Source organism: Labeo rohita, chromosome 18 (genome assembly GCF_022985175.1).
Source record: "Labeo rohita strain BAU-BD-2019 chromosome 18, IGBB_LRoh.1.0, whole genome shotgun sequence".
Lineage (NCBI taxonomy): Eukaryota > Metazoa > Chordata > Actinopteri > Cypriniformes > Cyprinidae > Labeo > Labeo rohita.
This window is the reverse complement of record NC_066886.1, coordinates 22,590,167-22,603,892: the sequence shown is the minus strand read 5'-3', so window position 1 is coordinate 22,603,892 and position 13,726 is coordinate 22,590,167. Positions and strand designations below refer to the sequence as shown.

Below are 13,726 nucleotides of genomic sequence, written 5' to 3'. Positions count from 1 at the left end.
ATGGAATGAAAAGGAAAAATAAAAATAAATATAAAATAAAGCAAAAAAAAAATAAATAAATAAAAAAAAAAATAAAATAAACAAAAACTTTATTCATTATCATTTATTTACAGTTAAAAAAAATACAGAGAAACATGATGAAATGAAAGGAGATATAAATAAATAAATAAATAAATAATAGTTAAAAGAAAATACAGAAAAACTGATGGAATGAAAGGAAAAATTATTTTAAAAATTAATTTAAAAAAGCATTTATTTATTTATAGTTAGAACATAAATATAGAGAAATATGAGGCATTGAAATGAGTAAAAATATAAAAATAATTAAATTAAATAAATAAGTTAAAATTAATAAAAAAAAATGATTTATTTATCATTTATATATTTACTTAGAAACATGACGGAATGAAAATAAATATAAAATAAACCAAAGCATGGCACTTAATAATCATATTTAAATAAAAATAAATAAATAGTTTACAGTTAAAACTAAATACAGAAAAAAAATGATAGAATGGAAGGAAAATTCAATATAAAAAAATAAATATTTATTTATTTATTTATAGTTACAATTAAATGTAGAGAAATATTAGGGATAAAAAAAAATGAGTAAAAATATACAATTAATTAAATAAAAATAAAAATAAAAATACAAAATAAACAAGTTAAAATAAATAAATAAGGTATTTATTTATCATTTATATATTTATTTAGAAACATGATGGAATGAAAATGAAAAATATAAATAAATATAAAATAAACCAATTAAAAAAAAAATCTAAAAAAGTATTTGTTATTTATTTTTATTTATTTATAGTTAAAACAATACAGAGAAATAAATAAATAAATAAATGATTACTTATTTATATTCTTATTCATAGTTAAAACCAGATACAGAGAAACATGAGGGAATGACAGGAATGAATGAATGAATGAATGAATGAATGAATGAATGAATGAATAAAAATGAAATAAATAAATAAATAAATAAATAAATAAATAAATAAATAAATAAATAAATAAATAAATAGTTATTTTATAAACTAAATACAAAGAAACATTAGGGAATGGAAGAAAAGGAGGGTGATTCACGTTCACGTGGGGTCACAACAGTTGAAAGATGGACGTGCATGTTATGATGACATCACTGACACATGCATGATGGGAAGCGGTTTCTGAAGGGAGGAGCTACAGAGCCGACGCTAACACTAACGCTATGACGTGAGCGAAGATCTACTCGTCTTCTGGCTCTGTAACCCAGGATGGTGGATTTAGGATTCGGCTTTTAAATTCACTACCTCGTCTTGTTTATCGTCATCTAGTCGTGCGTTCTGGTTATTGGCGGCCGAGCCGTGAGCGCCGCTCTGGTTCTTCCTCCGAATGGAGCTACGCGACTCATCCGTGATGCTTTGAATCTGAGAGACGTGTTTCCCCGATCGCAGCAGAAATGAAAGAGGGACCACAAATCACACAGCTGAAATCATGAGCCACGCGCCGCCAGTCCAACATTAATTGGCTTCTGAATCTCATGAAGAAATGTCAAGATCATTTTCACCAATAATTAAAATAAGAGATCATATTTTGCATAAGAAATGTTTTATATTTAAAAAAAAAAAAATAATAATAATAATAAAAAAAAAAAAATAAATAAATAAATATATATATATATATATATATATATATATATATATATATATATATATATATATATATATTTTTTTTTTTTTTTAATAAAACAATGTTTTTAGAGAAAGAGAGAGAGAGAGGGTTTTTTTATACAAAATATAATTTCTCATTTTTTCCTTTGGTTTTAGAGTGAAATATTTTGACATTTCTTGATCGTTTTGACGAGATTCAGACATGTAGCATTAATGATGACATTAAAAGCATATATGGTCACTGCATATTCATTCAGCACAATGCTGTTATACACAGACTGTTTCATGAAACTTCACCTCTCGCTCTCGTTCCGTCCTCGACAGCTGCATCTGCTTCAGCATCTGTGAGCGCTGCTCCATCACCAGCGTCTTCTCATAGGTGAACGCTGAGATGTCACTGTCATGCTGGAGTAATAGAAACACACAAAAACACTCACAGTTACTCCAGACAAGCTGCATGAAAATGAATGAGCAAACTTAACAATGATATCAAAACTAAACAACCACACCCAAACTCAAAGGCTAATAAATTATTTTTATTGCAAAATAAATAAATAATAATTATTCTTATTCTTATTTTTATTATTATTACATGTGTAAACATTAAATATATGTAAAAAGTATTATTAAAAATAAATCGTATATTTAGAAAATAAAATATTATATTTGTTTATTAACAATAATAATAATAATAATAATAATAATAATAATAATAATAATAAATACCTATAATAACATTATAATGTAATAAAATTAAAACAATAATATTAAATAAAATACTACTACTACTACTAATATTAATAATAATTAGCAATAATAAATATTATAAAATAATAAATAAATAATTATAATATAGGTCAATATTTATAACACTATCATTTAATGTAAACATATAATATAATATAAATAACCAATACTATGTAGCATTAAGTAGCATAATCATTTTATTAATATATTAAATAATAATTCTAATAATTATTATTATTATTCAAACATTTCAATATTATGTAGCAATAATACATAATTATAATATAACAACAATAAAACAGTAATACTAAATTATTTAGCAATAATAAATATTTACTATAATAAGTAATAATAAAACATTATAATAACAAATATAATATATTGCAGTTATGATAACAATAAGACAAATAATATGCAACATTAAGTAGCATAAATATTTTATTGATATATTAAATCATAATAATTAAGTCAATATTATGTTGCAATAAATAATAATAATAATAATAATAATAATAATAATATAACATAAAAAATAAATAATACTAAATTATTATTTAGCAATAAATAAATAATATAATATAATTTGTAGCATTAAGTAGCATAAATATTTTAATATATTACATAATAATAAAAGTCAATATTACGTAGCAATAATACATAATTATAACATAAGATCAAAATAATAATAGTAAATTACTATTTAGCAATAATAAATATTTATGATAAGTCATAAATAATAATAAAATATTATACGTTTTATTATTTACATTATTACAAAATTATTATAAAACATTATCTAATCTAATCTAATCTAATCTATATAATATAATATATTGCAGTTATAGTAATAATAATGAAATATTAGTGATAATAATAATAATAATAATAATAATAATAATAATACATATACCATTAAGTAGCATACATATTTTATTTATATATATTAAATAATGATAATAAAATTAAATATTATGTAGCAATAAATAATAATAATAATAATAATAATAATATAGTATTAAAAAATAATACATTATTATGTAGCAATAATACATATTTATGATAATAAATAATAAATAAATATTTAAATGTATAAATATTTTGCTGCCTGTTTACTCAGATCAGTCACAACAATCACAATAAATGATTTAAAAACCAATACAGACCTACTGCACAACAAAACCAACTTTTGATGTGAAGAAATAGCCGTTTCCTCACCATTTCCACGACCTCCACCTCAGCATTCAGTCGGAGGTGGTAGAGGAACATCTGCAGGTCTTTCTTCATCTGGATGCTGTTGTCATCCAACTGAGCCACGGTGAAAATGCGCATCTTGCACTTCCTCCACACCTGAGAGACACAGAAACATCAAAAAATGAGCTGCAACAACACATTTTGACCAGAAGTACTGTACGTTTCCAGAACCTGATTTAAAGTAGATCGGTTGCCGTACCTTGTGCTGTTGCAGTAAGAACGGCAGAAGCATCAACATCCCGCCATCATGAACGATCCACCACACGTCGATAGTTCCTTCACCGAGACGCTCCTGATGCGGGAAACTGTCCACGTTCTTGGCCACCAGCAGGGCCTGATGGGCGGCAGTGGTTTCTCGGATGGTTTCTGTGGAAGAACAGAACGTACAGCTTCATCTTTCTCTTTAAACGAGTCACAGGAGCACGGTTAGGATATGAAGTCAAGCTCAAACCTATGAAGGTTTTCCAGGACTGCGGGTCATTGGACTGTCTCCAGTTCATGGGCCAAGCCATCAGAACAGAGTTGTGCTTCATTCCTCCGAGTCCCGCTGACTGGATGAGGTGAGACATGCCGTCTCGCAGGTTTGACGACACCACAACATGGCAGAAACCTTTGGTCTTCTCTGCGGCCATGGCTGATTTGACATTCTACAGTGGTCAATAAAATACTCATGTGAATGCCTGATATCTGCCATTTTTATAACATAAGCTTCATAATGTGGCGTTTGGAGGATCAGTTCTCTCTGTGGCCACTAGGTGTCGGTATGAGTTCAATGACTGGATCCTGCTGTGAAACCTGTTTACTCAGTTTATCTGAGGACAGAAACTGCCTTGACATTTTGTAATTGACTGTTTGTACCCTGTATGTTGCAAATCAACTGGTAATCACTTTACATAAGAGTGATTCTTCAATTAGAGGAACTTTCTGTCCCCAGGATGATTTTAAAAACAATCTGTGATTCCAGCTACATAAAGAGGATCTTAATAACATTAAACTCTTTGTGTCTTTTCAGTTCATTCTTTATTTTTAAGAGTGCTGAAGAGTGCTACTCAGAATCTATAAATAAATGTATAATAAAATTATATAAAGTTTATTTATTTTTTAATTCTAGTTTTTAGGCTAGTTTAAAAAAGTTATTAAAATAAAAATGTTAATGTATTAAAATGAATAAAAAATATTAATAAATAAACAGTACTAATAATACTAATAATAATAATAATAATAATAATAATAATTTTAATAAATAAATAGTAAAACATAAAAATAATAAAATATATATAAATATAAAAACAAGTAGATTATAATCAATCTAAACTCTTATTTAATTTATTTTTTTTTCTTATTTTTAGGTGTGCAGAAAACAGTAAATTACTCTCTACTCACAATAAATGAAATCAATTAAATTAAATTGTTTTCATAAAAGTATTAAACATATTATATAAAAATATATAAAATATAAAAAATAACCATAATAATACATTAAATAATAGTACAATAATAGTACAATAATTCAATATGTAAAATAAAAAGTAAACAAATTCAGTAGCTGAAAAAAGGCCAGAATTTCTCAGAATCTATTAATGTTTAATACATTTATAAAAAGTGTGATTCTTCAATTAGAGGATTTTATTGTCCCCTGGGATTTGTCCACTTTTGTAAAAAACACATTTTAAAAATATATAAATTACATAAAAAATGTAATTATTATATGTATAGAATAAAAAACTATCAACAATAATGAAAACAATTAATAATAAATGTCAACAACAAAAAAAAAACACAATAAAATAAAATTAGTCAATATTATGCAGCAATAAATAATTTTAATAATATATAGATAATCTTTTTAAATTCTTATTACTGTGTCTTTTAAATTACTCATTTTTGTGTGATATGTACACATTTCCGTAATTTCTTCTATACCCAGAATCTATTAAAAAAAGTTTTAAAATCAGAGAAATTCTATTTTCAATTTCCATACAAATCATATTTTAAAAATACATTTTAATTAGTAATTTTTGCTCTTCCCAATACTGCTGTTTTCCCAAAAATGTCAAGATTTCAAGTAGCAATAGGCCCTTTATTTGACGAATCCCTCGTTTTAGACAAAAATAAAGACTTTTTTTGTGTCACAACATACCTGTTCTGCTCTTTTGGCGTCGCCGTCTCTGGTGAGGTACGTGCCCTCCAATACCGAGCCCACGATGGTCAGACCTTTACCCGCTTTCAGCTGCGTGGTGAAGGACAGGAGACGAGGGTGTTTCACCGACAGCTCAGCGTCCAGATTGAGCAGCACCAGCACCTGAGGCCTGGACAGCACACAAACATATATAAAATGCTATTTAATACAAGCAAATGAAATCAAACACTTATTTTATAAATTCACTGAACATCCACTGAGTGTGAAACTGCAAGTAATACATTTTAAGTTGCTATTAATGCTTTAAAACACACACTATAATGCATATCTTTTCATAATGAGATTTATAATTTGATATAACACCTATTAATGTTTAGAGCTTTTCATAGTGCATATGTGTTTTAATGCTTTACACTCTTCAAAAGTGTAATCTTGAATAGTACGCATGAGTGCATAACCTTGTTTACAATTATTTTGAAGAACATCTCAAAGCTGGACTGAATCTATTATAATGCAGTAAATATAAGGGCAGTGGGAAAGATTCTCCGCTCTTGAATCAAGCTGTCGAGGTTTTTCAGGCTCAGGATTAAAAGATTATACAGGACTATCAGAGGTGTGATGCTTTCAGGTGAATGATGTTAACTTGAGGCTAAAAGTCAGAAGCTGAGAGGATCTGCGATTACCATTAATGATTGACTCTTTATTGAATCCTGAAAAAAGTGTGTAATTAAAATCCACCTGAAATTAATTCCAACTAGGGTTATTCTAGGGCAGTTGGGAAAATGAACTCATTCTGATAAAACCGAGTCGCGAGGGATGTTATTTTTATATCACTGAGATACTATTAAGGTTTTTATTAATATTTTAAATTATTTTTTAATTTTACACTTTTAATTTTTCAAAGATTGAGTTTGTTTTTTTAAATAAATGTATTATTATTAATATTTTTAGTTCTAATTATTTAATTACTTGAAATGTTGCTTTGGCAGCTAGCTGAAATAAAATAAGATTTAAAAAATATTTTATTTCAATTAACATTTATTTATTTTTTTATGAGTTCAGTAAACTATAATAACCCTGGCTTGAGTCTGACGGACAGATCATCATCATATTAATCAAAGAAAATCAAATACCGACTAAAGAGTCTTAGACACGGGAAAAACACAGAAGACCTTTAGCGGATATTGTCCACCCGCTCACAGATGTCACCGAACAAAATACAGATCAGTTTCTGCTGGCATCATGGATTAGAGGCGCCGTGACGAGGAATGAACAGGTTTGACCTGATTCCCGAAAGACGACTGAAGTTTCATCGCAGCTCATTGTTTACAGGTTATTTAATCCATGAAAGATTACTGAGAGCTCTGGGAAAAATCCAATACTGATTCTCTCTGGATTACACCGCAGAAGGGCAGGTGAAGGTAGAAAGAAAGCCGGAATAGAAAAGCGTTGACTGCTAGATATTTGTGACCCAGGACCACAAAACCAGTCATAAGGGTCAATTTTATTATACTGGGATTTATACATATGAAAGCTGAATACATAAGCTTTTCATTGATGTATGGTTTGTTAGGATGAACAATATTTGGCTGAGAGACAACTATTTGAAAAACCGGAATCTCACGGTGAAAAAAAAAAAAAAAAAAAAAATAATAATAATCGCCTAAAGTTCTCCAAATGACGTTTTTAGCAATGCATATTACTAATCAAAAATTAAGTTTTAATGTATTTACGGTAGGAAATTTACAAAATATCTTCATGAAACATGATGTTTACTTAATATCCTAATGATTTTTGGCATAAAAGAAAAATCGATAATTTTGACCCATACAATGTAGTTTTGGCTATTGCTACATATTTTGCTATACTTTTATTTTTAGGTTGGCTTTTGCCTGATTTTACTGTTTTTGATTTTTCTTTGTTTTATTGTTTTTAACCAGATGTTTGTATCATTAAGATTATTTTGAAAAATAAATAAAAAATATATTATTTTTATTTCATAATACTATTTTTAAATAATTTTTATTTACTTAATTTATTTTTCCAAAACACAATAACATTAAATACATTTTATATAATACATTTGAATATTTTTTTTCTTGAACTTAAGAAGGATAATAAATTACATTGCGATAAATACATGATACACTACTGTATGAAAGTTTGGGGTCGGTAAGGTTTTTTTAAAATGACTTTAAAGTCTGCTCACCAAGGCTGCATTCATTTGATTGAAAATACTGTAAAAATGTGAAATAATATTAGAATTTAAAATAAACTTTGTATATGTGAATATATTTTAAAATGTAATTTATTTTTGTGATCAAAGATGAATTTTCAGCATCATTACTCAGTCTTCAGTGTCACATGATCCTTCAGAAATCATTCTAATATGTTGATTTGCTGCTCAAGAAACATTTCTGCTTATTATTAAAGCTGAAAACAGTATATTTTTGTGGAAACTGTGATACATTTTATTTTTCAGGATTCATTGATGAATAGAAAGTTCAAAAGAATAGCATACATTTCAAACAGACATCTTTTGCAACATTACAAAAGTCACTTTTGATCAATTTAATGCATCCTTGATAATTAAAAGTATTAAAATCTTTTGAACATGTAGCCCAGATGTTTATTTTAATATGGATGCTTGTGTAATTTTTGATCCTCACCTCCAGTTTTTGGTGTGTGGCGGCGCCTCCTCCAATCTAATAAGAGCGTATCGTGCCGCGTTGAGCGACAGACCGCGGATCCCGTCGCCCCATTCCTTCTCCGCCCTGAACACAGACATAAAAATTGAGTTTAAACTTACGATGACACCGCAGACAATCACTCAGTCAGATGAAGCCCACTTCATCTGTAATCAGCTTAGCGTCTGCACAGACTCACGGCGTGGGCTGTAATGCGCTTCTGCAGCTCTTACCCGCGGTACTCGATGTATTTGTAGATGCATCCAGCGATGAGCATGGCCACCAGAGCGTAGTACCAGGAGGAAATGAACATCAGAGCCAGACACAAACTCATGCCCAGAAACGAAAGAGCCCTGGTGAAGAACAACAACAGTGACTAAACACTTTAAATTACACAATATGAAAGAAAAAAATACTTATATAGCAATAAGATTAAACAGAAAGCAAATGGAGACATTTCTGTGCTACTAACATCATGCACTTTAACATAAAAATAAGATTCTGTTTTAATCAAGACCCAGTAATTTCAAGTTTATCTTCTAGAGTTTTAGAAGAGATCTCAACAATGTCAACTACTGACTCATTTAGGTCTATTTTAATTTCTCCTGAGGAGAACGACATTGAGAATCAAGTTTCTTGAGGTATAAAATAGCAACATCTGAGCAATTAAATGTTCCTCTGGGTAATATTATATACAAGTCTTCAGTATGTGCAAAGTCATTGCACTTTAGTTTCCCAGTTTTTGTATATAAAACGCCTCCACCGAGATTAAAATTAGTCAGTTTTGATTGCATATTGATTTAGGAGACTTGATGGAGCTGAATGGACTATGAAAAAACTCTGAATAGTACAAATAAATAGGAAAAAAAATTTAAAATTAAAATAAAAATGAAAGCAAATAAATTAGGGCTGTCAAACAATTAATCACGATTAATCGCATACAAAATAAAAGTTTGAGTTTGCCTAACATATGTGTATATAATATAAATTATATAAAATTATAATAAATACATATACTTGTAAATATTTCTTAAATATATACATGAATGAGTTTGTATTTATATATATATATATATATATATATATATATATATATATATATATATATATATATATAACACATTTTTACCATATTTTTATCAAATAAATGCAGCCTTGTTGCGCTGCAGAAACTTCACTCAACAAAAAAAAAATTCTAACCAACCCCAAATTTTTGTCTCACCAGTGGTAGAATTTGAATCGTGGTCTCCAGTTGGGCGTCCTCAGCAGCGTCTGAAGAGCACAGGCCAGATTCACGAACAGATAACACATGAGAAAGAACCTGAGGACAGAAACACAGTCAAACACACAGTCTGTCGCCACACTGATGGAGAAACAACATTAGATTGACATGAGGCTCACATGGAAAGGATTGGAGCCACAGCATCCAGAGAAGCAATGAGAATACCACTTTCACAGATCAGAGCCGTCAGAAGCAGAGCCCACGTCGGCTCTCCATTGGCTTTTCCATGACCAAACACCTGAGAGACCATCACATGTCACTGTTTAGGTGGACGCTTATGTGTAGAATAACACTAAGACATGTCAAATGATTCAAAACACATCTAATGCAATACAACAAAAATACAGTTTAACAGTTTTGTTACTATAATAAACCACGGTAATCTGGTATTAACCACCACTGTCATTAACAAAAATCAAATATTCTGAAAGCTTCTTCTTTGAAGGAAATGCCGTTTTAATTCCTATATTCACAATCAATTGATAATTTTTGATTCATGATTTTATAGTAGTTACAATAAATTAAGTAACATTGGTATATTTCATTTTTAAACCACATTATACAGTGCACGTCTTCAATAGCAAAAACAGTGCTGTTATTGTTACCTAAAAATGAAACTTTTAAAAAACAACAGATAACACAGGACTAATTTTTTTTAATTGAAATAAATCTGAAATAAAATATAAATATTAAACAATAAATATAACTACATGAAAAACTTAACCTAAATAACTAACTGATGTAAAATAAGTTTAATATGAAGCACTGAAATTGTTAACAGTCAAAGCTTAAAAACAAAAAAGAATAAAACTGCCACAAAAAAAATGTAAAATTAAAATGAAAATCTAAAAATAAAAATCTATCAACAAATACTATAATAGTATATAAATAACACTAAAAATACACTGGAGAGTTTACACTTTTCCATTCAAACTGTTTGTTTCAATGAATCAGCACAAAAAAAAAGATTTATTGCTTAGGTATGAAATCTGAAAAGATATTATTAAATCTGACATCTTTATACTGCAGATAGTACCTCGAGGAAGGGCACGATGCCGTCCCGCGCGATGGCCTGCAGCAGACGGGGGGCGCCGGTGAGACTCTGAAGCCCCGCCCCGCAGCAGGAGAAGAACGAGCCAATCACGATCACCCAAGGCGAAGGCCAGGACAACGTGCCAATCACCAAGTTCCCTTTAACAGAGTCTCCAAACCTAATGAACAAAATTGGGGAAAAAGAAAAATATTTATGACCTAAACAACTTTCTATTGATATCCTGCAATACTGAATGAAATATAAAAATATTTTATGATTTTTTAAGCCCCCACATAGCTTGCTGCAATGCATTCTGGGATCTGGGACAGGATTCGGTGTTAAAATTCATCCAAAATTAGGAACTAAAAAATAGCTTTATAACAATTTTCACTCAGAAATTGCTAGTACGCATGACAAATATGATTTTATAATAGCAACAATATTTGAAGTAGCATTCGTATTTACAATTTTTTTAAATACATTTTATAAAATTAATTAAATCTCTGATTCAATATTTAATAGCAAAAAGTGTTTTTTTTTTTAAACTAAAACTATGAAAAAGTTTATTTTTAATACATTTTATAAAATGCACATCTCTGACTCAAAATTCAACAGTAAAAACAGTGCTGTTATTGTATTGTAACATTAAACTAAAACTATAACTAAAGAACTAAAAAAGCGGAAATAAAACAAATATTAAATAAAAAACAAATATATTAAAATCTTAATTTTTAATATAAAATTTAATGCCTCTCTCTCACTGAAAATTCAATAGTAAAAATTGCTGTAATAAATTGTTTTATTAATATTGATATATATATATATATATATATATATATATATATATATATATATATTTTTTTTTTTTTTTATTCCCACATTTTCCACAGTGTATCATATTTGGAACATCTAAATACTGTCTAGGTACTGTCTAGGTAGGCAGTACACTTGATTTTGGAACAGACACATTTTCCTGTGATATAACCTTGAGATATTGCACAAAATATAAAGAGTTCATTGACCGCAGTGCAGAAGCTGCTCGCAAACAGGCTTTGCACAGAATTTAGCTGTTATTAAAGTTGATTCCCTGTATGTTTATCCAGGAAAATGAGGATATTATGAGTGGAAAATGAGAAGCAGAAAGCGCTCACTTGTCTCGGAGCACCACACCCTCAATGCAGGCGCCGAACAACACCACGCAGGATAGATCTGAGTTACACCGCTAAGAAAAGCATAGAATACAAACAGCATCTCTCCTTACACTCTCTGTCTCTCACAGAGATGCAACGCTAATGGTTGAGTGATTTAGTGTCTGCATTTTAGATTTGATTCAATTATGATTCCACTATATGGTTAGATATGTAATGTTGTAGACAGGTCTAGACTAAGGATACAGATGACGGTTGTGGTTGCGATGGCGAGGATGGTGCCGATGGGAATGGACCTCTGAGCGTCTCTCAGATCACCAGATCGGTTGGATCCAGCCATGATGCCTGCAGAACAGAGGAGGAATTACATGTGTGTGTCTTTAAGAAGGTGAAATAAAATTCTTATCATTCAGATAAGAAAAACTTAAATTATAAAGAAAAAATAGTAACACTTTACAATAAGGTGACGTTGGTTAACATTAGTTAATGTATTAACTAAAATGAACAAACAATGAACAATACATTTCTTACACTATTCATTAATTCTATTAAGTTCATTGTTAGTTCACAGTGCATTAAGTAATGCTAACAAACACAACTTTTGATTTTAATAATGCATTAGTAAATGCTGAAATTAATATGAAGCAAGATTAAAAAATGCTGTAGTATTGTTCATTCTTAGTTTATGTTAACTAACGTAGTTAATTAATGAAACCTTATTGTAAAGTGGCACTGAAAAACTACAAAAAATGTTGTTTTCCTTCAAAATTGTAAAAAAAAAACTTTTATTAATTATTTTATTAAAATAAAGCTGAACTAAAATATAAAAATTAGATGAAAAATTGGTGATGAAAAATAAGTTGAAGTACTAAAATTACCAGAACTAAAACTGAAATAATAAAAAAATAAAGCTATACAAATTAAGAAGAAAAAACATTAAAATGACGAAAGCACATAACAAAATTACCAAAACTAAATCTCATTTTGGTAAAAAAATTAACATTTTGTAGATTCTGCAAAGCGTTAGATATTAAGTTGAAGTCAAAAGTTTACAAACGCTTTGCAGAATCTACAAAATGTTAATTATTTTACCAAAATAAGAGGGATCATACAAAATGTTGTTTGTGATAGATGTTCAGGAGTCCCTTTGTTTGTCCTGAACAGTTAAACTGCTGCTGTTCTTCAGAAAAATACTTCAGCTCCCACAGATTCTTTAGATTTCCAGCATTTTTGTGAACTTGAACCCTTTTCAGTAATGACTGTATGATTTTGAGTTTCATCTTTTCACACTGAGGACAACTAAGGGACTCATATGCAACTATTACAGAAGGTTCAAACACTCACTGATGCTCCGGAAGGAAAAAAGACGCATTAAGAGCCGGGGGTGAAAACTTTTGAATAGAATAAAGATGTGTAATTTTTTTCTTATTTTGCCTAAATATTGCCTATAATTTATTTTTCTATTTATTACTTCCCTTCAGAAGCTACAGAAGATACTTACATGTTCCCCAAAAGACAACATAAGTAAAATTTATCCTGTTCTTCAAATTTCAAAAGTTTTCACCCCCCAGTTCTTAATGCATGGTTTTTCCTTCTGGAGCATCAGTGAGTGTTTGAACCTTCTGTAATGGTTGCATATGAGTCCCTCAGTTGTCCTCAGTGTGAAAAGATGGATCTCAAAATCATACAGTCATTGTTGGAAAAGGTTTAAAATACACAAAAATGCTAGAAAACCAAAGAATTTGTGGGTCCAACTATCACTAAAAAAAAACAAAAAACA

The 13,726-nt window shown here is 29.1% G+C and overlaps 1 protein-coding gene across 7 annotated transcripts in view; it reads right to left on the bottom strand.

The window, feature by feature from the left end:
- slc12a7b (solute carrier family 12 member 7b) overlaps positions 1-13,726 on the bottom strand; it is a 75,732-nt gene that overhangs the window by 7,829 nt on the left and 54,177 nt on the right. For 4 of the 7 annotated variants that reach the window (XM_051134713.1, XM_051134714.1, XM_051134708.1 and 1 more), the window contains exons 10-22: positions 12,193-12,291; positions 11,950-12,007; positions 10,802-10,976; positions 9,885-10,003; positions 9,706-9,804; positions 8,717-8,836; positions 8,466-8,570; positions 5,797-5,965; positions 4,108-4,303; positions 3,856-4,022; positions 3,621-3,752; positions 1,956-2,063; positions 1,299-1,415 (exon numbers count right to left, since the gene is read on the bottom strand). In XM_051134713.1, coding sequence (XP_050990670.1) covers positions 1,299-1,415; positions 1,956-2,063; positions 3,621-3,752; positions 3,856-4,022; positions 4,108-4,303; positions 5,797-5,965; positions 8,466-8,570; positions 8,717-8,836; positions 9,706-9,804; positions 9,885-10,003; positions 10,802-10,976; positions 11,950-12,007; positions 12,193-12,291 — 1,664 coding nt within the window. The remainder of the gene's footprint in view (positions 1-1,298; positions 1,416-1,955; positions 2,064-3,620; positions 3,753-3,855; positions 4,023-4,107; positions 4,304-5,796; positions 5,966-8,465; positions 8,571-8,716; positions 8,837-9,705; positions 9,805-9,884; positions 10,004-10,801; positions 10,977-11,949; positions 12,008-12,192; positions 12,292-13,726) is intronic. The other 3 variants (XM_051134715.1, XM_051134711.1, XM_051134712.1) reach the window with 1 other exon arrangement.